The sequence below is a fragment of the Ursus arctos genome, unplaced genomic scaffold (genome assembly GCF_023065955.2).
Source record: "Ursus arctos isolate Adak ecotype North America unplaced genomic scaffold, UrsArc2.0 scaffold_34, whole genome shotgun sequence".
Classification (NCBI taxonomy): Eukaryota; Metazoa; Chordata; class Mammalia; order Carnivora; family Ursidae; genus Ursus; species Ursus arctos.
Window position 1 is genome coordinate 7,544,755 of NW_026623030.1, and position 26,469 is coordinate 7,571,223.

Below are 26,469 nucleotides of genomic sequence, written 5' to 3' on the forward strand. Positions count from 1 at the left end.
GGCTCAGTTGGTTAAGCATCTGCCTTCGGCTCAGATCATGATCCCAGGGTCCTGGGATTGAGTCCCACGTGGGGCTCTTTGCTCAGCAGGGAGCCTGCTTCTCCCTCTGCCTCTGCCGTTCCCCCTTGCTCATTCTCTCTCTCTGTCAAATAAATAAATAAAATCTTTAAAAAAAAATAAAAAAGACAAACACATGTGCCAGGCCCTGATCTAAGTGGGATATATCAGTGAACAACAAGATGGGCAGAGATCGCTGCCTCAGGGATCAACATTCTAGTGGGTTCAGGAATAAACAATGGCCATGATACATAAGAACCTGGATAGCCTGTCAGGGGGTAGAGGGTGCTGTGGAAAGAAGGAAGTAAGCAAGTAAGAAGGCTCAAGAGGACTTAGATGGGTGGGGCTGGGGAAGGAGCTCCCTGAGAAAGTGACTTTTGAACAGAGACTTTGGAAGAGGAGAGGGAACAGGCCAGGGGAGCTTGAGGGAAGAGGCAGCAGCCAGTGCAAAAGCCCTGGGGTCCGCGTGTGCACAGGCACTTCTGTGGACCTGGAAGGAGGCCAGGGTGGCTGCAGAAGAGTGAGGGGAAGAGAGTTGGCAGCAAGGTCTGCAGGGCCTTGAGGCCGCAGGAAGGACTTTGCCTTGTGCTGTAAAGGTGACAGAGCCGTGGAGGGGTGTCGTTTCAAGTGACACGGTCTTGGGTTTGAGTGCATCCCTCTGGCTGCCATGCGGGGAGCACACTGAAGCCAGCCAAGCAGCAGGAGGAGGGAGCCCAGTGAGGGGCCACTGCCGGTGTCCAGCTGGGAGACGGTGGTGGCTCAGACCAGGGACAGCAGAGCAGGTGGGGAGAAGGGGGCAGGTTCTGGGGCTGTTTTTGAAAGTCAAGCAGCAGGATTTGCTGATGGATTGGATGTGGGGTGGGAGGGGAAGAGCAGAGTCCTGAAGACATGGAGGGTTTGGGGCGGAGCGGAGCTGTCCCACCTGCCTCTGACTTCCGTGAGGAAAACTGCAGGTGGGTGGGTCTTAGAGGCAGATCAGGACTTGGCTTTGGACTTGGGGAGTGGAGAATGTCTGTGAGACACCCCATGTCATCACAAGTTCCCTATCCTCTCCCCAGCCTTGCTGTCCCCTCTGTCCAACAGGAAGGGTAATTCCTGCCCTGCCTGTGTCTCACGGTGGTTGAGGCTTGGGTGAGCATTTTAAAGGACCTCCCCTGAGGGTTAAAATGCCAAGCCCATGGAGTGAGATTCTTCAGCCCCTTAGATACTTGCCGGCATTTCTGAGCCCCCAGGATGCTTTGCGAGAATTCCCCTGGCACATCCGTCCTTGTGACAATTCCTGGCTCTTTTCCCGCCTGTTAACAGCCCCTCCCAGCAGGACCACCATCTCCCGTCTGTCTGCAGGACCCTCAACATAAAATGGAAAGGGAACCCTGTGATGTTGGTGGCTCCCCAGGCTTGCAGGGCCCCTCGCGGGTCCTCCGTGGGCCTCAGCCGCCCTCCTGTGCCTTGAGGGGGCTATGTGCTGCCGGCTGAAACGAGGCCTGGAGTGCTTTCAGGCTGGCAGCCCTGGCTGTCCCACAGGAGCCGTTGCTGAGTTTCAGACATTCCAGAGCTTCAAGCAGTTGGAAGGGACATGCCAATTCTGTGACGGCCAAAAGGAATGATAAATGCAGGGTAGAAACTCTGGAGGGGTGGGCATGTGGGTGAAACACTTCTGGGAGCCAGGAGTCCCAAGAGTGATTGCTGTGCGACCCCAACACAATTCCTTGCCCTCTCTGGGCCTCAGTTTCTCTGTTAGCATAATGAAGTATTGGACTGGATTCTCCTTAAAGTTTTTTTTACTGTGTACAGTCTCCCAATTCTAGGAGTGCAGTAAAGAATGGAGTTCCGGGGCCAGATGGACCTGGGTTTAAATCCAGCCTTTTCTGCTGTGTGACCTTGAGTCAGTGGCTTCATGTCTCTGAGCCTGTGTTTTCTCTCTGGGGGTGAAATATCCCCCTTTCTCAATGGGGATTATGTACGCAACTCATTGTGGAGACCAGTGGGGAGAGCATCTGGCACACAGTAGGCATTAAGTAGATGGGAGCTGTTCCCCTTTTTTATATTGCTTCCTACGGCTGTTATGTGAAGGGACATGGTCCGGGATGTTCACTGGCTGCCTAAGTGGCAGCATGATTTCCAGACTGAGACACTAGAGGGCGCTCCTGTACTAACAAATCGCCTTGAGCAGGGATGGCCTTTTTAAAAGCAGCTCGGGGCTGCGCCCTTTACGCACCTGAGCGGGTAACTCTTTCCAGCAAGGCAGGGGCCAGAATCGTCCCCATGCTGCAGATGGGGATGCTGAGGGAAACCTGACTTGGCCAAGGGTCACACGGTGGGGAGGCCTCAGGACCGGGTTTCTGGGGCAGGGCTTTTTCACCTGGATCCCACAGTCTCTCTCTGCACCCCCAGGTCTACTGAAGTTTGAGTTCCAAAGCCCACGAAGCCTGAGTCATGAAAACTGTTGCCACTCAGATTAGTCTTGGTGGAGTGATCCGGCCAGCCCCCGGCCCCTGGTTATTTCAGTCCAGTATGGAAAAGGGGGTATAGTGTGGAGTATAAATGATAGAGGTAGGTTTGGGTCAGTTTTGCTAAATCCTAGGATGTTGGTGCTTGGAGAGAAGTTGCACCTACTTTTTTTTTTTTTTTTTTTTTGGTAGCAAATCTGGCTTCAGACCATTAGTAATGGAGGAGTGAAAAACTTGATGGAGGCCAATGCCCCTTCCGCCACGCACTTTTGTCCCTGGTGGGCAAAGGGCTTTTCCAGAGCTGCAAAGGGACTTGGAGTTGGGACTTTCAAGCTGAATGAATATCTGGTTTCCGTGTTGGAGGCAGAATTAATATGTGGGGAGGCAGCCCGGGAGCCGGGATCCTGGGGTGTGGTCCCAGCTGTGTGACTTAGTGCCAGTCTCTGCCCCTCTCTGGGCCCAGCGTCTTCATCTCTGAAAGGCAGTCATTGGCTCGTCTCAGTCGGCTTGCTGTGTACCTGCACGGAGTGCGTGCTCTGGGCCGGGCCCTCAGCTGGGTCTCGAAGCCTGAGTAGGACCAGAGGGGAAGGGCATTCGGGTAGGAGGACCAGCACGTGCTCGCACAGGCTGAGTAAGGCCTTGGTCCCTCGTCCTCTGGAAGAGGTGGGACATTTGGGGGTGTCTTTATCTGCATCCTGAAGGACATAACATAAATATTTCCTCAAGGGGGAGGTAATGTATGCATGAGAAGGTTGTCAGGATTAGTTTCCGAAAACATCTTGCTTAAAAAAAAAATAAAGAAAGAAAAGATTTTGCTTTCTTTTTAAGAAAACCCATTATTTTATGTAGAAACTCTGGGGTAGGGAGGGAAAACTGTTTGCAGATGTATTCTGTTTAATGTTACATCAATACTTTGTATTTGACATATTCATAAGACATAAGCACGTTCGTGTTAATCTCATGTTGTTTCTCAGTTATAATATAAATGTATAATACGGTAACAGGAGGGGTTTGTTTACCTCGTTCTGTGGGGCCAGTGTATATACTTGCCAGGATGGCCATATCAAGATACCACAGCTTAAGTGGCTTCAACGGCAGGAATGTATTTCGGGGGCTAGAAGTCCAAGATCGAGGTGTCGGCAGGGCTGGTTTCTCCTGCAGCCTCTGTCCTTGGCTTGCGGAGGGCTGCCTTCTCCCTGTACCCTCACGCGGTCTCCCCTTGCTGCCCATGCACCCTGGCATCTCTGTGTGTGTCCAAATTTCCTTTCCTTTTTTTTTTTTTTTTAAAGATTTTATTTATTTATTTGACAGAGATAGAGACAGCCAGCGAGAGAGGGAACACAAGCAGGGGGAGTGGGAGAGGAAGAAGCAGGCTCCCAGCAGAGGAGCCTGATGTGGGGCTCGATCCCATAACGCCAGGATCACGCCCTGAGCAGAAGGCAGACGCTTAACCGCTGTGCCACCCAGGCGCCCCCAAATTTCCTTTTCTTATGAGGATACCAGTCAGATTGGATGGGGGCCCACCCTAAGTGGCTTCATTTTAACCTAATCCCCTCTTTGAAGGCCCTGAGCCCAAATCCAGTATCATTCCGAGGTCCTGGGACTAGGGCTCCGGCATATAGATTTTGGGGAAACACACACAGTTCAGCCCCTAGCAGCCAGGCACCAGGCAGAGCAGGTCCCATTGGTTCATTTTATCCTCACGACGGTCCTGGGAGAGAGATGCTCTTATCATCCCCATTTCACAGACCCTGAAACTGAGGCTCAGAGAGAGGTAAAGTGGCTTGCAGAGGACCCCACACCTGCTCAGCAGTGAGCTGGGATTGGAGCCCCTACTGTCTTGCCTTGGAGGCCGGCTCCGTGTCAGTTTATATTTATAATCTGACTTTAATCCTGAGGATGTCTCTTTTAATCTTTCACAGTCTGTTAAATTTACCCAATATTTCTGCATTGCCTGTCTGGACTCTGTCCCGTCCTTGTTGCAGGTGCATTTGGAAAAGACCCAGACGGGGAGGGAAGGCCCTCCCCAGACCCCGGTGCTGCCCCAGCTCTGTGGCCTGTTGGCCACCTTCCCAGGGGGTTGTGCCAGGGGCCGCCTGCTCCCTGCTCTGCCCCTGAACGCCCGTGTTTGCTGAGAGCGGCCTGGACCCATGAAAGCGGCCTTTGTCCTCCGGTTCATTCCTCCTGGAGGGATGACCTAAGTCCCATCTTGGGAACAAAGCGTTGACCTGCCCCATGGGTTCAGGTCAGCCCCAGTAGCCTGCAGAGTCTCCCAGGCTACCCAGGGAGCGGGCAGCCTTGGTTACAGGGCAGCAAATTCGGTGGGCTCAGGAAAGCAGCAGAGCCCTCCCTCCTGTGTCCTGAGTGCTGAGGCCGGGCGCTCCTGTGTGCACAGAACTTTACAGTTTATAAAGTTGTCCCACGCTTTCTGGTTTAGTGGATCCTCTCGGATTGTGTAAGATCCTCGGGACAGGGCCTCCAATAGGCAGGAATCAGTTGTCTTGAGGAGCCGCTCCAAAACTTGGGGGTAGAAACCAACCACTATTGATTAGGCTCATGGTATTTGGTGGGTCAGGAAATGGGGCAGGGCTTGGTGGGGACAGCTGCTCTGTGATCCTTGGGGGTGAGCTGGCAGCCCTGAATGACTGTGGGCTGGGATCATCCGGAGGCCTCTCACTTCCCTGTCTGAGGCCTGCGATGATTCGGGAGCCGGGCTTTTTTGGGACCGTTGAGCGGGCACCCAAATGCGGCCGCTGCAACTTGCTTCCGTACAACATGGCGGTGCGGGGCGCCCCGAGCAGGTGTCGTGGCCCAGTGGTGTTATGACGGACACAGCATCCCTTCTGCTGTTCTCTGTGGATCGAAGTAGATTCAGGGGGCGGGGACATGGACCCCACTTTTCAATAGGAGGAGTGCCAAGCAATTTGCAGCCGTGTTTCAAAGCCACCATGGCTGTAGGTAAAAGGAAACGTGACTAGGTGTTGTTTATTGAGCGCTTACTATGTGCCAGGGTTTCACGCGGATCAACCTATGGGATCCTCCCCACAGCCCCAGGCAGGGGTGGATTCAAAGCCTGCTGTTTTCCCGACACAGTTGGCCTGAGAGGGTGGGAGAACCAAGGGAAATCAACAAGGCTGCTGACAGTTTGGTGGTGAACTTGCCACAGTCGGAAGTTGTGGGCTGACTTTTTTTTCCTTCCTTTTCTAAACTTAGAATATTCCTTGAGTTCTTGAAAATTCTCACTTAGGTGTCTGATTCATCTCGTCCCCACTCACCCGTGCTTGCCTTTGGTGCTCATCTCAAGCGGTTTCTCTGTCCGTGTGCTGAGTGCCCCCCCCACCCCCTGCCCCCATAGCCCCTTCTCCCCACTGTAGCCCTGTGGGGAGGGCGTGCTGCACACTTCCCAGCTGCCTGCCTCTCTTGGAGCTTTTGAGGAACCATCGGGTGGAGGCTTGTGGTCCCCATGAAGGAACCAAGCTCTTACCCTGTGAGAGCACCGTGTGTGCTCTGTTCCTCCAGGGCCCAGCCTTGGGGCTCCTTCATCCACCTTCCAGGGTCCGACATTCAGTAGGTGCCCACTAGTTGTTTGGTGAGCCGAACCCATCAGAGATGGAGGAGGGAAGAACAGCTGGCTGGTCAAAGGCAGAGGTTCTCTCTTAGGCACATCCCCTGACACACAGCAGGCGCTCAATAAGTGCTCATTGTGCCCACGAATGATGAAACGAATGGGTGGATGAGCCTGAGAGCAGTGACTGTGCCAGGTATTTGTGTCCTTGTCACATAACACACTGCTTGACCCCCATTCACGCTATTGATGAACGTTCAGCGGAATGAATGAGTGAGTGAGTGAATGAATGAAAACTGAGACTACTTGAATGAATGGAAAGAGAAACGTGTTATTTGTTTCCCCAGTCCCTAGAAAAGGGCTTGGTATACAGTCGGTGCTCAATAAATGTATGTTGGTGCTCAATGAATACATGAATGAATGAGTGAATAAATGAAACTCTGGGGGGACGGTGAAGACAGGGCCCGTATCTTGTTCATTTCTTTCCTCAGGTCTTAGTACAGGGCCAGGCATACAGCAGGTGCTTACCAGATGCTTTCTGGGCTGCCCTGACCTTTGTAGGAGTGTCCGTCCCTGAGAAGGGTTGAGAAAGGAAGGCTGGCTGGGTGGACCTCGCCTGTCTTGATCCGCCCCCTTCCCTGCCTGCCAGGCCCCACTGCAGACTTTCCTGTTGTTCCAGTCTGCCCAGGTGGACAGGAAGTCCCCGAAAGCCTGCCTGAGAGCCGCTTCCCTATTTTCTTCATGCTGGGCTGGCCTTGAGCGGGACCAAGGCACCGCTCTGAGCCCCAGCACCATCTGACTATGGAACAGTACCACCCTGAGATCCCTCTTCCTGACGACATTAGCGGTTTCTATTCTAGTGGTGCACCTGGCCAGGGAAGCCTAGGAGAATGTTCTATACAGAGCCAGCCCCCAAAATCACTTTGTTCTCACACCGGCCAGGCAAGTTAACCCGTCAGCTCAGCATCAGACACAGAAGAGAGTCAAGGCTTTGGGATCCGAGAGAGCAAAGTTCAAGTCTACCTCTTTGACTTTAGGTAAATTGGTATAATAAACCTACCCCCCCCACCCCAGGATTCTGTTTTCCAATCTTGGCTACATCTCTGTTGCGTTTTCAAACTCCATGTGCCAATTTCAGCAGACTCCCAGCAACTGTGTTTCAAGAACTGTCTGCCCTGGTTGAGATTGGGAGGCAGCATCTCAGGCTGGGCTCTCGAGAAGCAGAGCCTGAGACAGGGATTCACATGTATGGAATTTAGTGATGGAGAGGCTGAGAGCCAGCCTGATCCCTGGAGGGGTCTGGGAGCGTGAACAGCACCACAGAGATGAGTCCCACCTTGGAGCAGCTGGGTGGCTCTTGCCCCGTTGGCCGAGGTCTGTTGTTGTGGCCGTCGGCACCCCAGAGCCTGGGGGATAGATGCCCCAGCCCGTCCAGGGAACCTGGGTGGGCGACGCTGACAGCATCCACGACAGCCGGCTGGGCTTGGGGGTTACTGACTCAATGTAGCAAGACACCAGGTGTAAATTGGCTGGCATAGAGTCATCAGCACTTAAAAAATAGTAACTTGGTAAACATGAAAATCTGTTCAGGAGATGGAAATGGATAAATGAACGTTGACCGTGTTGTTCGTTCCTCAAGCCAGGCTTGCAGAGTGGGTGCAGAGGCATGGCCCCCCCATTCCCTGCCTCCAAGGAGGGGGGACCCCTTGTAAATGGGCACACGGGCAATCGCGCCATACCTGGAATGTCTCCGCACACCGAGGCAAGATTAGGTAGAAGAAGAAAAGTTTTAAGACAGGTGATGTCCAAATGTGAAAAAATAAGTTGTTTATTTTTTTTTTAATTGAAAAAGTGATACGCACACACACGGTAAACATTTCCAGCAGCACAAAATAGTAAAGTGAAATCGCTCCCTGCCCTCGAACCTGCTGTCGCTCCCAAAAACCTGGTGACCGTTTTCAGACGTCTCCTTCCAGAAACGTTCTGTGCCCTCCCACATGCATACGCATGCGTCGTGAACACAATCAGACCTGGCTCCGCTATGCGTGGTGTTCTATGCCTTGATTTTTCTTTTTCTCACGAACGCGAGATCTTTCCCGATGAGCACGGCATTCTCTCTGACGGCTCTGTATTTTTCCTCGCAGTATAATTTAGTGAGTCCTCTGGGCAGACACCTGGGTCGTTTCCAGTTTTGCACACCGCAAGCGAGGCCGTGATGAGCACACTTGTGCAGGCATCTTCGTGCCCTTGGTGGGTCGCGTCTGCAGGTGACGTGCCCAGCCGTGGACTCACTGGGTCCTCTGAAGGTTGAATAGAGGTTTTGTAAGTGGGCCAGGAGAGAGGGAGCTCACTCCAGCTCTGAGAATCCAGGGGATGCTTGCGGCTCTTGACGAGGGTTCCGCTCTTGGTCTCAGGGTTCACTTCCGGGCCTCGTGAGCTCTGGGGCCCTCGGCTCCAACGCGGTCTCAGTCGAGAGATCTCGATGTTTCTCTTTAAGTCTCCAAGGTCCCGGCCACGCCGAGCGCAGGGCTAGTTTGGCGAGAAGCCGATAGTGGTGGGTTCTCTTCACATCCCCCTGCTCTCAGTTTTTGGCCGGTTCGGCCTAGCTCCCCACCTGAAACGTTGCCAGGCCTCCAGCCCCGGGTGGGCACCCAGGCAGCGGGCAGACGAAGCCAGCTAATGGCTAACCTCTACCCTTTTCTGCATGGTTGGTCTAAAAGTTACAATCTCAGATGTCTTCCAGAGTCCCCCAGTCCTTTAGAGCACGGGCATTCCGCTGGGAAAAACCTCACACCCCGAGAACCTTTCTAAGGCCCCTATGGGAGAGATCGTCAGGGGCTGGCTCCCTCTTCCTCTGTAAGGGAAAAGGGCTTACTAGTTACTGGGTGCTTGCTGTATACCAGACACCCACGCAAGGCCCTTTTTCTGTCATCTCATTGGGTTCATACAGCACCCCCATCAAAAAGTATTGTTACTGCCATTTTATCACGGGCTCAGAGAGGCGCAGTATCTTGCCCGGGGTCACACAGCCAGTGAATGATAGATGCACGTGACCCCACAGTTCGGTCCTTTCTCCTCTACCATGTTACTCGCTGCTCTTCCCTGCTGAGAACGCTCTTCCGCTAGGTATCTGTCCCTTTGGACCTGAGGCTCCACGAGGCCTACACACAGTAGGCATTCAGTGAATATTTGTCGAATGACTAAGTGAACTCAGTGAAGGTTAAAGTGCTTGATTACAAACAAAACACTCGTCTGCTTTTCGTAGCATTTATTATTAGGCTTGGGTTCCTGGGCTCGGAATTAGACTCAACATCTTCGAAAATGAAAATCATCTTTCTTCGCAAACCAGTTTATCTCGGAGGAATCTGACATTTTGCATTTTTTCCTCTGGGAGCCAAATGAGGATGTCTATTCTGTAGAATGTCACCAGAGAAAGGAATCGGAACATTTCCTGTAGAAATTTCTGCATAAAAAGTTGAAGCGAGAGAGACGCGTACTTGAAGATTTCAGTTGCCATGGCTACTGGGTGATACAGGGGATTGTGTTCCTGTGTACGGTCTCCACTAGACCCTCAACCGCTGCATCTCAGTTACTGAATTTTGGCTTTGAAGTGCGTTTTCTGCAGTGAGGGGTTGAGAGGTGAGTCCTGCTGCCCAGTGTCTGCTGGCTGACGTGCTTTAGCCAGCAAGCATTTGTCAAGCATCTCCCGGGGCCGGGGCCATCAGGCTCCGTCTGCTCCGTGCCAGATGCTGGTGTCGGCCCTGAGCATTAGCGTGGATAAGAACAGCACAGTCTCTGCCCTGGCAGAGCGTGTGTTCTAGTGGGAGAGACGGCGAGTATATATGAACAGCAAATACCGATAACAGCCCGAGGACAATCAAACAGAATAGTGTGGCAGAGACTGGAAAGGGCTGTAAGAGGGCACGGCATTGGAGCAGAGATCTGAAAGAAAGAGCCTCCTCGTAGGGATCTGGTGGAGGAGTGCTTCAGGCACGGGGAAACAGCACATGCAAAGGCCCTGAGGTGGGAACCAGCTTGAAGGGGTTGAGGTCAATAGTAAGGCTGATTGGCTGACCTGCTAGTGAACAAGCGGGGGAAGCAGGTGGGGGCCTTGAGGGCCAGGAGTTTTTCTGGTTGTAGTGGGAGCTGAGGGAGCACTGTCAGTGGAGGCTAACATGATGACATTGAGGATTATAAAACTCATCCAGGCTGTTACGTATGGGGGTGCCCTAGAGGGGTAGGAGGTAAAGTGGGGGAGGCCAGGGGTGATGAGGGTGTGGCTGGTGCTGTGGCATGATGGAGGGGTCGGGGAGAAGTGATCTGGTTCAGGCTGTAGTTTTGAGGAGGGGATGGTGAGGAGAGAAGAGAAACTGAGGAACGTTCCAGGCTTCTGGCCAGGACAGTGTGGTGGATGGTGACGCTTTTCACTGCAACAGACAAGAGTGAGGAGGGAGCAGATTTGGGGCTGGGGATCAAGAGTTCTGTTCTCTTTTGCATTTCAGATGTCATTAGTTTTCCAAGCAAAGAGGGGGGTGGGATTGAAAGAGGTTCCATCTGGCTTTTAAAGATGGGTGGTACTGAGGCTTTCGTGGCTGGCCCAGCAGAGGGGGGCCACGGGGGCTACAGGGGAACGGGGGACAGTCGATGCCAGGCTGGTCTCTGGAATTGGTGAGATGTGGTGCCCTGGGGCACAAGAGGAGGGCTGGCCTGGGTTGCAAGCGGCCCCGTCTTTCCTGGGGGAGGCAGGCTGGGCTCCCGGGTACAGGGGGCAAGAGAGGGTGGGGTCTTTCTCCTCCGACTGCTTTGATTTCTTGCAGTGAAATGAGGGGAGAGGTCACTGCTGAGTGCAGAGGGGGGAAAAGAAGGGAGACTTGGGGATGGGGGGAAGAGTGAATTGAGTAAGCTTTAGACACAGGAAGGTGCCTGGGTTCAAATCCAGCCCTTCAACCACTAGCAAGTTAATAAGGGCTAATGTTCATTGAATGCTTACCACTTGCTGAGCGATGCCCAGGCAGCGTCCCACTTCTTCCTCACAAAAGCCCTCTGAGGCGGTTACTATTATCATCCTCCTTTACGGGCCAGGAGACTGAGGCTCAGAGAGGTGCAGCAACTTGCCCACGGTCACACAGCGTCTCCATGGACAGGCCAGATTTTGCACGCAGGCACTCTGGGCCGTGCTTTCCAGGTTGGCAATCAGATCTGAGGTCTGCATTTCTCATCTTTCAAGAGGGGACGGGACGTAGGGAGGCTGTTGGCGGACACTGTGCTCTGCCCACGGGAGGTGCGTAAATGATGGCCACCCCCTCTGCTGACCTGTTTCTGTTCACTTGGTTTCCACGAAGTGACACTCGCTGCTGGCAGCTCATTACTGCACACATTTTCAGTTGCTCGGAGAGGTCCTTCCTCTAAAGGATCTCATTAAGTCCATGTTGAAATGAGAACACTTGGCAGGGGGAATGGGAGGTAGTATGGTAGTTATTATACACTGAAAAGAACTTGTTTGGGTGAGAACGGGGAGGCACTGGGATCTTCCCCGACACTCAGGCCCTAGCCCCGTCCCCGTCCCCCCATCCCCAATCGTTCCTGCTTCCCTGGAGTAGTTTCCACATTGGGGTGCCCTAAGACCCCCCACCTGGGGAGGCAAGGTGGCAGCTCCCTTGTTAGAAGCAGACGGTGTCCCCTCAGACCCTCTTGAGAAAGTTTTGTGAGAACGAGTCAGACCTTTCCTGGTGGGACGAGGGAAGGAGCTGGTTTAACGGGAGCAGAACTGCCCTGTTTATCTTATGATTATTTTTATATTTTTATCATTATTTTTCCTTTGCTCCACGTTTTTATTTAAATTCCACTTAGCTAACATGTAGCGTGATAATAGTCTCAGCAGTAGAACCATCCTGTTTAAACATAGCGGGGGGACGATTCTGCCCGGAGCTCGGAACTTTCTGGAGCGGTCTGTCGTGCTTCGCGTGGTTATTCTGAGACTCGTGCACGCTGTAACGGATAGCCATTAGCTCATCCCTTCTCAGAGCTGAGGACTGTTCCATCGCATGGATGGGCCATGTGCGTATCCCTTCACCTGTTGGTAGACACGTGGGCTGATTCCAGTTTGGGGCGCTTAGGAACAAAGCTGCCGCGAACGTTCATGCACAAGTGTCTGTGTGGGTGCGTGCCTTCGTTTCTCTCGGGTAAATACCTAGGAGTGGAGTGGCTGGATCCCATGGCCGTGTGTATGTTACACTTTTTATTCAGTTTAAAATTCAATTAATTAACATATAGCGTATTATTGGTGTAAGACGTAGAGTTCTGGTTCTGGACTTATATAATACCCAGTGCTCATTACGTCACATGCTGTCCTTAATGCCCATCCCCCAGTTACCCCATCCCCCACACCCCTCCCTTCCCGCAACCCTCAGTTTGTTTCCTATGCTTGAGTCTCTTATGGTTTGTCTCCCTCTCTGATTTCGTCTTGTTTTATTTTTCCTTCCCTTCCCCCATGATCTCTGCTTTGTTTCTTAAATGCCACATATGGTATTTGTCTTTCTCTGGTTGACTTATTTCGCTTAGCATAATACCCTCTAGTTCTATCCATGTCATTGCAAATGGCAAGATTTTAAATTTTTGATGGCTGAGTAATATTCCGTTGTGTGTGTATATATATATACGTATATATATATCACACCATCTTTATCCATTCGTCTGTCGATGGACATCTGGGCTCTTCCCACAGTTTGGCTATTGTGGACATTGCTGCTGTGAACGTTGGGGTGCAGGTGCCCCCTCGGATCACTACATTTGTATCTTTGGGGTAAATACCCAGTAGTGCAATTGCGGGGTCATAGGGTAGCTCTATTTTCAGCTTTTTGAGGGACTTCCATACTTTTTTCTAGTGGCATTTTTAAAGAAACTGCCAGCTGTTTTCTGAAGGGGTCACACCGTTTTGCTTCTCACCTCCTGAGAGTTTCGGATGCACCCCATTCTCACCAACACTTGGTACACCGCCATCACTGGATCAGTGAGGATGCTTTTGAGGGTGCTGAAGGTAACAAAAGACCCCATAAAGATGGGTCAAACAATAACGGCATGTATTTCGTCTCATAACTCACGTGGTCAGGGAGGCTGTAGTGCAAGGTTCAGCGAGTTATAGCCTGTGAGCTAAGAATGAGTGTTTTACAATTTTAAAAGGTTGTTAAAAAAAAAAAAAAAGGTTGCAGGAAACGCCCCTCCCCACCACTGTCAAAATGTGACAGAGGCCGCACATGGCCTGCAAAACCTAAAATATTTACTATCTGGCCCTTTATCAAAAGTTTTCCACATTCTAAATGAGTGGATCAAGCCAGGTTCTTTCTCCCTTCCTACTCTCTCCTCAGCATCTTGTCCCCTCATGGACCCAGCATGGCTGCCACGGTTCCAGCCATCCCAAAGAGAGGTGACAACATCCAGCCAATGAAGAGGGGGTGCATTGGGACTAAGACTGCTCCCCGTAGTCCACCCAGCTGACTTCCCCCTACATCCCATAGGCCAAGGTTTGGTGGGAAGTAAACAGCCAGCATTTCCAGGGCTTGCCCAAGAAGAAAGAATGCTGTTCACGGCTATATTTTTCTGGGCTCATTCTTTGATTAGCTTTCTGGTGCCCAGTTGTCTTGAGTGAGTTTGAGCTGGGTACACAGTCACCCTGTGTGTCCTTGGCCTCAGGTCCTTCATTGGAGATTTGGGGAGAGTGGCATCTCCTTTAAGGTCTGGCAAGGACTGAGTGAGGGTGTGTGTAAAGCGCCTCACGCATGGTAGGAACTTAATAAATGCTGTTTTCTTGCCGTGGAGCTGACACCATCTCCTCCCCCTGACCTCCCTGCCCCCCCCCCCGCCCCACTTCATGGACTGGAGGACAGTGTGGCATAGTGGCCACACAGGGTCCTTGCTGTGTGAGCCTGGCCAAGGAGCTTACCTTCCTGAGCCTTACTTTCCTTGTCTGTAAAATGGGTACAAGATGGGTACAAGATGGTCCCCCCTCCTTATAAGGCAATGCTGAGGAGTCCATATATTATCTGACTCAAAGGGCTCAGTTTGTGCTTCCTGTGTGGTTGGGGCTCGATCAGCTGTGGCTGTAAGGCCGAGACGCCAACTCTGTGTCTGGCCTCACGATGGGCCCTGGAGATAGAGGATGGAATCGACACAGCCCTGACCTTGGCAGCTGGTGGCCAGAGGATGTGGAAATGGACCCTTATAATATGGTATCTAAGAGAACGCAGTGATGGGGAAAGCCTGGGGTTTGGGGAGCCCAGAGGAGACACCGAACTGAGTGGAGAGGGTGGCAGGGAAGGCTTCCTGGAAGTGGGGACATCATCGTGATGTGTTTAAAAATGGGTAGGAATTGGCTGGGAAGGAGGAGAGGAGGGGATGGGATTGCAGTAGAAATACAGTAGAACTTCTTCCCTCCCTTCCCTTGCCGTCTCCTCCCCTCCTTCCTTCACTTCATTCATTCATTCATTCATTCACCCATTCATTCAACAAACACTGAGTGCCTCCGGTGTGCTGGGCGGAGGGACAATAGCAGAGAGAATAAGACATCCAGGGGTTCTGCTCTCAAGAGCCTTCCTTAGAGAGAGTAAGAAATGATGAGGAGGATGCCAGGGGGTGGTAGGTGTTAACATGGAAAAGAAAGGACAGTGATAGAGAGGGTCTGCTTTGGACCGCCCCTTTGTGTTGGGAGGTCAGGGGGAGAGTCTCCAAGGAGCTAAAACTCAGAAACTAGAAGCATCCTGGTAAGAGGGGCGGCCAGGAGGTAACTGGGAGCCGGGGGTCTCCCCTTGATTGCCCCAGCGAGGCAGGGTTCTGGAAGCCTTTGAGTCCAGGCTAGTCCGAGGTCTAGGACTCCGAGGCTGCTGGGACGTGCCTTGTGCCCACCCCATGGGGTGACGCACCTCTGTCAGGCTGCCCAGGCTGCCTGGCTGCCCCTCGGCCTACCCCCCTGCCCGACACAGCATGGCCTCTGGAACAGAGTGGGTGGCACAGCGTGCGCGCAGAGATACAGGGCGCCAGAGAATGGACGTCCAGCTGGGTCGGGAGGAGGCCACTCCTGTGTGGAGGCAAGCAGGGGTGTTAAAGCAGCTCTGCGATGGGGAGAGGGCTGATGAGGGCCAGGGGCTGGCATGGCAGGGGAGGCCAGCGGCACGGGCTCCCAAGGGCGCGCTGGCTGCTTGCCCATTAAGCCTCAGCTTCGGAGAGGGTGGTTTGGAGCACAGACCTCCAAGCCAGACTTTGCCACTGAGTTGCTGTGCAGCCTTCAGCCTCTTCTCACTCCGTCTCGGGTCCCTCTCTCTATGACGGGAGCGGTGGTGGTGCTCTCATGAGATGGGCAGAACGTCCAGCACCCCCGGGGAAACAGGGGACTGTTTTTATCCCATTTTAAAGCCGGAGAAGGAGGGGCTCAGAGAAGGCAAGCCACTTGCCCAGGGTCACACGGTGAGGAGTCTGTCTTGGGAGCCCTGCCCTTGACCGTGTCTGCAGGGATGCCATGAGTTGGCGTAGGGCCTGGCACACCGTCGGTGCTTTGGAAGTACCAGCCACGTCCTCGCAGCGTGTGAGCAGATGTTGATTTGGCCTTCGGGAGGCCATCTTTCTTCCTAAGCTTCTTTTCAAAACGTGAGCACCCAGCCATGGGCGTACCTGGTGGGAATCTGACGCCATCCCGCCTCCCTTTGCTGGGGCCTCCTTTGTGCACACCCCTTGCTTACACTTTACCTGGGAGGCAGGTGTCATGATTTCGTTTGTGAGAGGAGGCTAGCCAGGCAAGAGGAGGCCACGTGATACTCGAACCTGGGTCTGCTGGTCTCTCAAGGCCAGGTCAGGTAGCCTTTGAGAGGGGGGTGGCCTGGGGTTTTGAGCTGGACTAACCCCATGATTTTCCAGTATAGTCTCCTTAGGGAATCAAGACCCAGAGAGGAGGGGAGCACTGCCTGAAGACCCCCCAGCAACCGAGGGCAGACGCTGGCAGGTCTCAAGCCTGGGCATGCCGGCCCAGGGCATGCCCACTACTCCACCGTTCCACCGGAGCAGGGGGGACGCGAGGGGAGCTGCGGAACAGAGGGTAGGGCCTTTCCTCCCATGACCATGTTATATGCACCCTACAAGCCTGCTTCCATCTGACATAAACAGAGCTGCTCCCCAGGGCAGGGTTGTCTGCTGGGTAAGAGCACAGGCTCTGGGCTCAGCCAGACCTGGGCCGTGTGAGCCAGGCTCGTGACTTTGTCATTTGGAGTCCCTGTTTCCTGGTCCATATAGTCGCCATTATAACCTTCCTGGGTGACATGGGTCAAGGTGGTGGCAGGGCGCACAGTAGGGCCGTGGCAAATGAGAACCACTGTGATTTGTCCTTATACTTGCTGCAGACTGCAAAGAAGACCGCTCCGGGAGCCAGGGGTCCTCGGGTCCTTGGCTCATCGTGTCCCCAGCACCTGGCACATTGCAGGTGTTCGAGCCAATGCTTGCTGAAGTCAGAAGGGACTCAGAGAGCGAGGAAAGAAAGGCCTTTTACCCGTTCTTTTTTTTTTTTTTTTCAATTTATGTATTTATCCAAGAGAGAGCACAAGCCCGGGGCGGCAGAGGGAGAGGGAGAGAGAGTCTCAGACACCACTGAGTGCAAAACCTGATCCCACGACCCCGAGATCATGACCTGAGCTGAAACCAAGAGTCGGACGCTCAGCTGACCGCGCCCCCCAGGCGCACCCCCCATGTCCATTCTTCTCATCTTTTATTAGCCTCATGCCAATGCCTGAAATCTTCGGGTGCTGCCGAGGGGCGAGTTCAGCCAAGTCCAGCAAGCACACTGCGCGGGAATACATTTCTTAGGGGACGTCACGTATCCCTCGCCCCCAGTTCTGGTTTGTTCCGCAAGAACATCTTGGCTCTCTTTTGCTGACTGATCCCAAAATGTGGAAACTCAGCTGCTGTGGTGGAAAGAAACGTGTCATCCAACCCCAGGCGAGGCAACCAGACAAAGACCCCAGGAGGGCACCCCCCTCTTCCCAGGATGCCCGAGGAGAGGGCAGCTGCACGGCAGGGGCCCCGTGGGCAACCCGGCCGGGTGAATTAGGCTGTGCATTACATTTTAGAGGAGGCCATGGCATGCAGCTTTATTAGATGCCCGCTCTCGGAAGAGGGGCTGTAATTACAGCTGGCCTTGCCATGCCAGGCGGGGCCACGCAGCGTGGAGAATGCTACTTTCCACTTGAGCTCAGGGTGGGGCCTGATGAGGAAGGAGATGAGACCCTGGCTGTTTCTAGAAAGGTTTCCTTTCCATATAATTTTTCCCCCTCCCCTTCCAAGGTTAATTAAGGGCATCTTAGGTGATGAAAGTGGCTATTCGAGGAAGAATGTGGTGAATGAACACAGGAAATCGTCAAGGGCTTGGTTTATAAATAATCTGGGGTTGACTTGGAAGATCAAGCCATTTCTGGGTTTGTTGTTTTTTGTGTTTTGTTTTTTTTTTTATATCAGAATTCTTTTCCCTGTTACCTTGGAAACAAGCCTGGTGAGAGGGATGTTGGGAGTTGTATGACTCGGGTTCAAGCCTCAGTGGTTCCTTCATTTCACATGATAGGCAGGTCTCGTGTCTGCTGGGCACGGCATGCTGTGAATCAAGGGTGAATGGGACACATCCCTGCCGCCCATGGGCTCAGAGAGGAGACTGATGGGTGAATCGAGTTCCAGCACAGCGTGCTAATGATGCAGTGGGGTCAAGATGGCCGGGTGGGAGCCCAGAGGTGGCCTCCCACGGACATAAAGAAATCAGGGGCGGCTTCTTGGAGGAGGGTGTACCTAAGCTGAACTCTAAAGGGAAATAGATGGTGAGCAGGTGAGGAAGGGATGGAATGGTGTCCTAGACAGTGGGAACAGCACATGCAAAGAGCTGGATGAGAGACGGCGTGGCGTAGCCTAGGACGGCAGTTTTTCCAGTTTGGTTGGGGTGAAGAGAAGCTGTGTCCTGTCAAAGTCCAGGACTGCAGGTCGCCTATGGGAAATCAGAGGGTGCCTGTCACAGATTGACTGTGGGGCCTGAAACACAGCTCTCCACCTCGGCCTGTTTCTTGGGTGAAATGAGAAGGTTGGCCTAGGTCTGTCTCTGCTGGCCTCTCCAGTTCTAACCCTCTAAGAGCCTATGACTTGCTTGGACAATGAGAAGGTATCAATTATAATAGAAAAAATATCACTCCTTGTGGCTGCCACTTACTGTCTTCTGTGTGCCAGGCAAGAACGATCTCCGTTGGTTCTTTGCCACAGCCTCTGGAACGGGCAGGCTTTATGATCTTCTCTCCTCCATAAGGAAACCATGACTGTGAGCTGAGGTATGTCAGCTTGGGAGGGAGACCCCGAGCCATCAACTGGCTCTCTGACAGCACTGCTCCATCTGAGGGGGACACAAAACCGGTTTAAACTGGGCCCTCGGGTCAGCCCTTCCCACGCATGGTCCCATCATTCTCCAAGCCACATGGCAAGAAAGGAAACTGGGTGCTTTACAAGCAGACAGGTCCTGCACCTGTTTCTTGGCCCCCAGAGGTCCAGGGACAACGCAGAGAAGCGTGTGGAATAGTCACCACTCTCATGCCATGGGACTGGAGGCAGAATTGGCCATTTGAAGGCGTCCTAGAGGTATAAGTAGTCTGGCTTCCATGCTAGGGAGGGCTTTAGAATCAGGCATGCCTGGGTTCAAGTCCCAGAGCCCCCACTTGCCAGTTCAGTGACTTTGAACAAGTCCCTTCAGCTTTTTAAACCTCATTGTCCTTCTTTGCAAAATGAGATTCATGAATATCAGAGAGCACCCTACAGGGTTGTTGTGAGAGTTACACGAGGTGAGATATGTGGGTAGCTAGTTCCAGCACACAGTCAATCCTCAATTAATGGTTGCTGCGATTTCCGTCGCACCGCCATCCACAGCAGTGCAATGTTGACGTACTTCTAGGCCCGGTATGTGCAGTGCTTTGGGAAGCAGGATGTGCAGAGAGTCGGTAAGTGAGACTTCCTGGGGCTGCTACGGAAAAGGCGGAAGTTGCTGACGGTGGTCTTAGGGTGTGGAGGGGCCCAGGAAAGATGGGAGAATAGGGGAGGCAGCTTTAGGCAAGGCTACAGCAAGTGCAAGAGCCCAGAGGCAAGACTGAATATGGTCACGCCCCTTGGCCTTTGCATCTGTTGGTCTTCATTTCACCCATCTTGGTGGACTCCTGTTCATCCCTCAAAACCCCACACAGGTACCTCTCTCCCAATTGCAGATCCTCAGGAAGAGATCATGTTCTCTTTGCTCTTGTTTTCTCAACATCCCACCCATCTGGGAGCCCTCTTATATTCCCACAGCATGTTATGCACTTGGCCATCATAGCCCTTGGCATTTGTGTTGCAGTTGTTCGTGTCTTTTCTGGCTTCTTTTTCCGCCTGAGGAATCCTCTAGAGCGTGCACATTTGTATCAGATTCTTGGGAGAAAATGTAGCTTCAGGTTTGAGGTGGTCCACTGGAAAGTCCTCCCACCCCCTTAATGACTGGGAAGAGAAAGCTGCCCTGAGCTCCTCAGGCACTATCGGTCCCTGTCCAGGCCCCCACAGAGCTCCCACAAAGTCACTGCACAGGGAGTGTTTGTTGACTGAATGAATATCCGACATCCTCATTCTGGGAACTGCACACGCTTGTCTGGAGCTGGTGAGCTCTGCGTCCCACCTCACATCGTGGATCTAATTCCCCTTCGTTTCCTGGATCTTTGCAGCACCTGCAGCATTTTGGGGATTAATTATGTAAGGAGATGGCTTTCTTTCCTTTTTGATGCCCAGCGATGTCCCAGGAGTTTCCTGGAGAGAATAGAAGAGTTTGCAGAAAGAGCCCTCTGGGGGGAAAGTGCTTGTGCTGTCCCAGTTTTCAGGGAGCGACGCTTTTTATAGTCACACTTTCAGACCGCACTGTACCTAAAGGGAGCCAGGAGGGAGCAGGCAGGCAATCTGGCTTTTCAGCTCACTTCCGTACCACTCTTCCCTTGTGGAAGGAGGTGGAACGGCAGAGTCCTGCCTGCTGCTTGGCCCTCCTCTGCTCATCTGCACGCCCTCCTCCATCCAGACTGATCTGGCGGGGCCATACCATCCTCTACTTCGTCAAAGGTGTGAGGCTAGGAGGAGAAATTCCACCACTTAATAGCTGTGTGCGCTTGGGCTGGCCACTGAACTTCCCTGTGCCTCAGTTTTTCCATCTGTACAATGGGGGTGATAATCATAGGACAAACCTCATTTCATTGCTGGGGGGAGCAGATGATGTAATGTGATGATGTAACACAATGCCCGGCACACAGGAAGTGGTGCCAATAGTGTCAACAGCAATGATGAGTTTGATGACTTCATTTCCGAAAATCAGAGAGGTTAAGTAACTTACTCAGCGTCACACAGCTACTAAGAGCTAGAGCAGGTCTCCACGTCCTTAACTGTAATACTATATTGTTTAGCAAATCCAGGACTGGGACCAGGGTGAGAGGACTGAGATATATGCCTATAGTGCAAAATTTAAGGAGGCACAGAAAAAATCAGTAATCAAGATAAGTAAGGTTTTGGGGCACCTGGGTGGCTCAGTCGTTAAGCGTCTGCCTTCCGGCTCAGGGCGTGATCCTGGTGTTCTGGGATCGAGCCCCACATCAGGCTCCCCTGCTGGGAGCCTGCTTCTTCCTCTCCCACTCCCCCTGCTGTGTTCCCTCTCTCGCTGGCTGTCTCTCTCTCTGTCAAATAAATAAATAAAATCTTTAAAAAAAAAAGATAAATAAGGTTTTAACATCGTATTTTTTTTTAGATTTATTTATTTATTTTTTATTTATTTTATTTTTTTGAGAGAGAGAGAAAGAGAGTGGGGGAGGAACAGAGGGAGAGGGGCAAGCAGACTCCCCGCTGAGCAGGGAGCCCAACACAGGCCTTGATCCCACGACCCCGAGATCATGACCTGAGCCAAAATCAAGAGTTGGAGGCTTAACCGACTGAGCCACCCAGGCACCTTTTAATGTGGTATTTCTAAAAAATAAAAATTGGTGTGAAAATCCATGATGAACAAACTATTAACATTATAAATCAAGACAGGATCAGTATTACTGATTTTTTCCTTTTGGCTCTCAATGTCAGTATGGCTCAGCACAGCACTGAACCAGGTCCCCTTTTGCTGGACGATTAGGCTTCTACTAATTTTTCACAAATATAAATCTCATATATGACTGTGATAAACACCCCTGTACCAAAACGTTTGTGTAGATCCTTCTCGTTTCCAAAGACGGATTTCTGGGCGTGGAATTGGTTCGTCAACTGCAGGGTCAGAAGGCAGGCACATCCTCCCACTTGAATCTTTTATCATGATTTCCAAACGTACAGAAAAATTACACAGGGGATGCACATAGACTCACCAGCTAGATTCTGTAATTGCTACCATTTTGCTAAATTTGCTTGATAAAAATCTAACCGTCTATCCATTCCTTAGTACATCTTTTTTTTTTTAATTTTGCTGCGTATCAAAATAAGTTATAGACCTCAGCACACTTCTGCATGTAGGTCACTACCTGGCAGGCCATTGTTTTTAAGACTTTTGATCTTGGGTGTTAAATTCCCTTCGGAATTATATACCAATTTCCATTTCCATCTGCTACGGGTGAAAGTGTCCCGGTCGTCACAGCCGGGAAAGCACTGGGTATTATCACTTTAAGGTGATTTACGTACTGCTTTGATTTAGCATTTTTTCCCTCCTGAAGGTTCCCAGATTTCCCACCTCTGTGTCCAGATGGTCTGTTAAAAAGCTGTGTCCTTTTCCAACTCCTTAGGTATTTCTGGTGGGGCTTTTCTGGAGCCAGGTGGGAAGGACTCTGCTGTTCCTCGTGTCTGCCCCCATGCTGGCCGTTCCTAGCCCGCCGAGGGAGGGAGCAGGGCCACGAAGTGGACTGCCTGCTTCAGGTGGCTGACTGTGGTCACTCCACGTGAGGAAATGGGCAAACTCTGGAGACCAGAAGCCCTGGGATCCTGGAGAGCGAGAGCGTAGAAGGGGTTGGGCAGGGCTGGAGACACGTATGGAGGTGGAATGTGGTGCCTGACGCGTGCTTCCTCGTCTCCCTGTTGGGGTAATGCTTCCTAACATAGGGGATCTGCAGGCTGCTGCAGGACCCTTGTCAGCCTCCCCCCACCCCCGTGCATTCTGCATCAGTCCTTAGCTTCCTGATGAGCCAGACACCACCCTGCCCCTGGGCATTTGTATCTCGGGTGATTTCTGTGAGTCCGGAATTTGGGGGCCTTTGGCGGGGCGGGGGGGGCCTCTGGCTCAGGGAGCCTCACTAGGTGGTAGTCAAGGGCAGCAGTCATCTGATGGTTTGACTGGGGATGCCAAATCTGCTTCCGAAGTCATTCACTCGCTGGTACGTTGGTGCTGGCTGCAGCCTGGGGGCTTGATTCCTTCCACGGAGTTCTCTCCATAGGACTGCTTGTGCGTCCGCACGACACGGTGGCTGGCTCCCCCCAGCGATAAGAGAGCAAAGTGGAAAGCTTTGTGTGCTTGTGACCTGGCTTTGGAACTCACACCCTGTCATTCCTGCCTTATTTTCTCGGGCTCAGAGACCCAACTCTGAGGGGACCAGGCCAAGGTGTGAATAACAGGGACAAGGAGGATTGGGGGCCATCTTGGAGCTCCTGCCACATTGAATGACCTTGGCAGATGACTTTACCTTTTTGAGCCTCAGCTTTCCTCCTCTGTCAAACGGGTTCATGAGAAGATTCACGAGTTGATTCCTGTGAACATTTAGAATGGCGTTGAGGGATTCGGTTTTACTGTCAATGAATATTAGGCACTGTCATAGCTGCCTGCCAGGCTGTGAGCCCTCAGTGGCAGGGCCCATTCTGAGTCTCTGTACCCCATGCCTGGCCCAGAGTAGGTATGCTCTGAGTGTTGAGGTGAATGAGTGAATGGATGAATGAATGAACAGCTGTAAGGACTGGAAATCCAGAGTAGAAAGAGATCTGGGTCAGCTGCGTCGTCGGAAAGGCCTTCATGGAAAACCTTCTCAAGCAAGGCCCTTTGATCAGCACCTAGGGAACAAATATTTGTTCAAAACGGAGGTCACGTGGGTGGGGGAAGGCATTTGGGATGCAGTCAGACCTATCAAGGTTTCAGTCTTGGACTCGGTGTTTGAACAATAAATATTTACTGAACTCCGACTCTGGGCCAGGTGCCATGTCAGACCCAGAAAACAGGGGGTTTGCAGCGGACTCCATCCCTGCGCTGGTGGTATCTTTGCTGTGTGACCTCGGGTGAGTGACTCTACATCTCTGAGCCTGCATTTCCTCACCTGTAGAACAGGGGGTGTGGATCCCTGCTGGAGGGAGAAAGCTTCTTCAACAAGTGTGCCTCCCCTCTGTTATCCAGCTTCTGCTGACCCTTCCCGACAAGCACGCCGTCCTGTCTCAGATGTTGCTGTCTTGTCTGCCCCCCAGTCTCACCCCCCTGTGCTGACTACTCTAGCTCCACAAGGGTTAAAACCCAGGAGCTCATGTGACCCAGTGTAAACCATGAATCATTGCCATTGCTCCCTGTGCCCAGCCCCCCAGCCCGGGGATGGGGCAGATGCTGTGCCCCGGGTTGCCATGGCAACCCCGCCTGCACTCCCCTACAGCCCAGCCCAGTTCCTTCCTTGGGGGACCTCCGGGCTGTTCACCTGGCTGGGTGTTGCTTTCCAGGGAGGGAGGGAGAGAAGGCTGGAAAGGGGAGAGAGACAGAGGCAGACAGACAAGCTTAGGGACAAACAAGTGGAAATTGAGACATGGGGAGGGAACAGAAAAACCTGACCGAGAAACAGGCCACCAGAGGGAGACAGACTGACAAGCGAGATGCTGAGGAGGTCCCGAGATGCTGCCTGTCACCCTGGAGGCAGTTTCCCAACTGTCCCAACCTTCCCGGGGCTGCCAGATCCCCGACCAAGGCGCACACGTGCAGCCCGCGGTGAGGGGACAGGGCGGGTAGGCTGTTGGCACGTGAAGTCACCGTCAGCCCTGAGGGACGGTGAGCGAGTTGGGACTTGGGGGAGGAAAAAAAATGGGGGCGGACGTCAGCTCCCTGGGCGGCCGCCTCCCTGAGGCCCCTCCTGCATTCCTGGGCAGCGAAGCCCCTCGCTAAGACGGGGACTGATGTCATCTGGGCTGCTGAGCCAGGGGACCCGGGGGCCCTCGTGGCTGCCTCCGGAAATGAGCTAGCTGCCTGCCGGCCGACAGGTTTAGAATCTCTGGCCAGAGGACGAAAAACCTGCATGGCATGGGTCAGGTGAGCCGGGTCCAGCTGGGGGCAGCGGCAGGTGGCAGCCTGCCCGCCAGGTCCTTCCTGTGTGAGCCCAGGAGGGGCTGTCTACCTGAGGGACAGTGAGCACCGGGGCGGCCAGGGCCACCGCCTCCTCCTCCCCCACCTCACGGGGACTGTCACACCCTGGAGTGAGTGCTGCTGGATTTCCCCAAGCTCCCCGTCACAGCCGATGCAGCCCCGAGAGCGTGCGCCGGGGCCAAAGCTGGGACCGCCCAGCGTGTTGACTTTACAACTTGGGCGGGTGGACTCCCGGCCCGACCCTGACCTGCCTCCGAGTTCTCAGCGAGACCCGCAGGTGCCGCCGGCTGCTGGCTCCATGATCGTTATTTACTCCCGGTTTGGCTGAAGAGGGCTGCTGGGTTTTCTCTCCAAGCAAGCCCAGAACTTGCAGGAGCAGAAAGTAGAAAGAGGGAGTGGACCCTGAAAGTACAATTGCTTTGTCCCTCGCTCACCTCCTTCTTCCCCTCGTCCGGCCCCATGGATTACCTGGGAGACAAACTCACGGTGGCCCAAACCCACATGACCCAGTGGATGGGCACCGTGAGGAGGTCCTTCCAGGAGGCCCTCAACTTAGTGACCACCACGGTGGGCCACGAGCGGACGAGCGGGGAGCCCGCCAGCCGGACCCCATTCAAGCGCACCTCCTCCTTCCGACACCTCGCCTCCCGGAGTCGGGAATCTTTCCGCCGCTTCTCCGCCCGCAGCCAACAGAGATTTTCTTCCCTGAGGAAAAGGCAGACGGACTCGGAGCCACCAGACCTTGTAAGCTTATTACGTTTTTTTTTTTTTTTTAATATTAAAGCAACAGTAAAAACTCCTCCCCTCCAGTGCTCCCCTGGAGTGGGGGGGAGGGGTCCCCATAGATCCAACTAGGGAAGTTGCCTCTTCCAGAATCGTTGTCAATCAAGCCCAGCCGTTTCCTGTTCCCCGTGCCTGGGAAATAGACATCGGTGGTGATTCCCCGGACGGTGGAGTTACTCTGTCTCCCAGAGCGGTCAGGAAGCGTATTCCACGTCTGCGAGGATGGGGCCGGCACGGGAGTCGGGCTTGCCGTGCGGGTGGATTTATCTGGAAGTGCCGACACTCTGGCCCCAGGCGCAGATGCTTGTGCTCCCCTATTTTTAGGGAGGATTAGTTGGCACCTGCTTCATCTGCTCTGACCCTCCCAGGATGGCCAAGTGTCCATGTCACGTGTGTGTTGAGTTGTGGCTTTTGCTATCTTGTCGTCAGGCAGAATTGCAAAGTCGCCTCCGAGTATCCAAGGAGACTCGAGGGGGTGGTCAGGTTCACCTGCTGGGCTGTGAACCTGGGGCTTGGTGTGGGTCCTGGGGGGCTGTGTCATCTCTTACTCGGGCATGCTCGCTGGGATTTAGGAGAGCAGGGTGTAATGACTATTCTAATGATGAAAAACTCAGCTTGCATCCTGCTAGAGGACTGTATAGAATCGATCTCAAGGAGCACACTGATGATTTAGAGAGGTGGGACTGGGCCCAGAGAGGGAAAGGCACCTTCCCGGGGAAGCACAGTGAGTGAATGGCAAAACCAGGGCCAGGATCCCAGGCTCCGACCCACCCCCAGGCTCCAGGCTCTCTCCAGCTCAGCGCCTCCTTTTTTCTCTCCAGACCTCCCCAATAACTTCAGGGAAGCCGACCTCACTGACCAGGGTTGAACTCAAAGAGAGGGCTTGCTGTTTTCACAGAGGAGCCTTCTGCCACCTGACAGTGTCAGCCCAGCTCAACAGAGCCTGAGGGCAGATGAAGGGGCTAGGCCGCCTCCTTGTCTGGCTTAAGCATGGTGGTACATGCTGACAGCCATGGTGGTCCCCAGCACTGAGGGATGGAGCCTCGGGGTCTCCCAGACTCTGAGCTGGCCCTCTGCACACTTTTGGTCACTGAAAGCTCATAGCTGCCCTGACAGGTGCGGGGACTCAGCATCCCCAGAGAGGTGTGGTGACTCTCCCAGGGTCACACGGCAACCAGAGCAGTCAGATACAAACACATGGATCTCATTAATATGACCTGTTCTCTTGTGGGTCTGTGCCGCTTTATAGCCCTGGAGAAATCAGC

General features: G+C 53.2%; 1 protein-coding gene across 4 annotated transcripts in view; it reads left to right on the forward strand.

The window, feature by feature from the left end:
- The window catches only part of KIAA1671 (KIAA1671 ortholog), a 183,552-nt gene that overhangs the window by 99,935 nt on the left and 57,148 nt on the right, over window positions 1-26,469 (forward strand). Inside the window, exon 1 of one of the 4 annotated variants that reach the window (XM_048221397.2) lies at window positions 22,792-25,165. The exons of the other annotated variants lie outside the window; for them this stretch is intronic. Within the exon in view, the coding sequence (XP_048077354.1) occupies window positions 24,881-25,165 (285 nt within the window). The 5' untranslated portion in view covers window positions 22,792-24,880. Of the gene's footprint in view, window positions 1-22,791; window positions 25,166-26,469 lie in introns of those variants that run through there. 4 annotated transcript variants of the gene reach the window in all.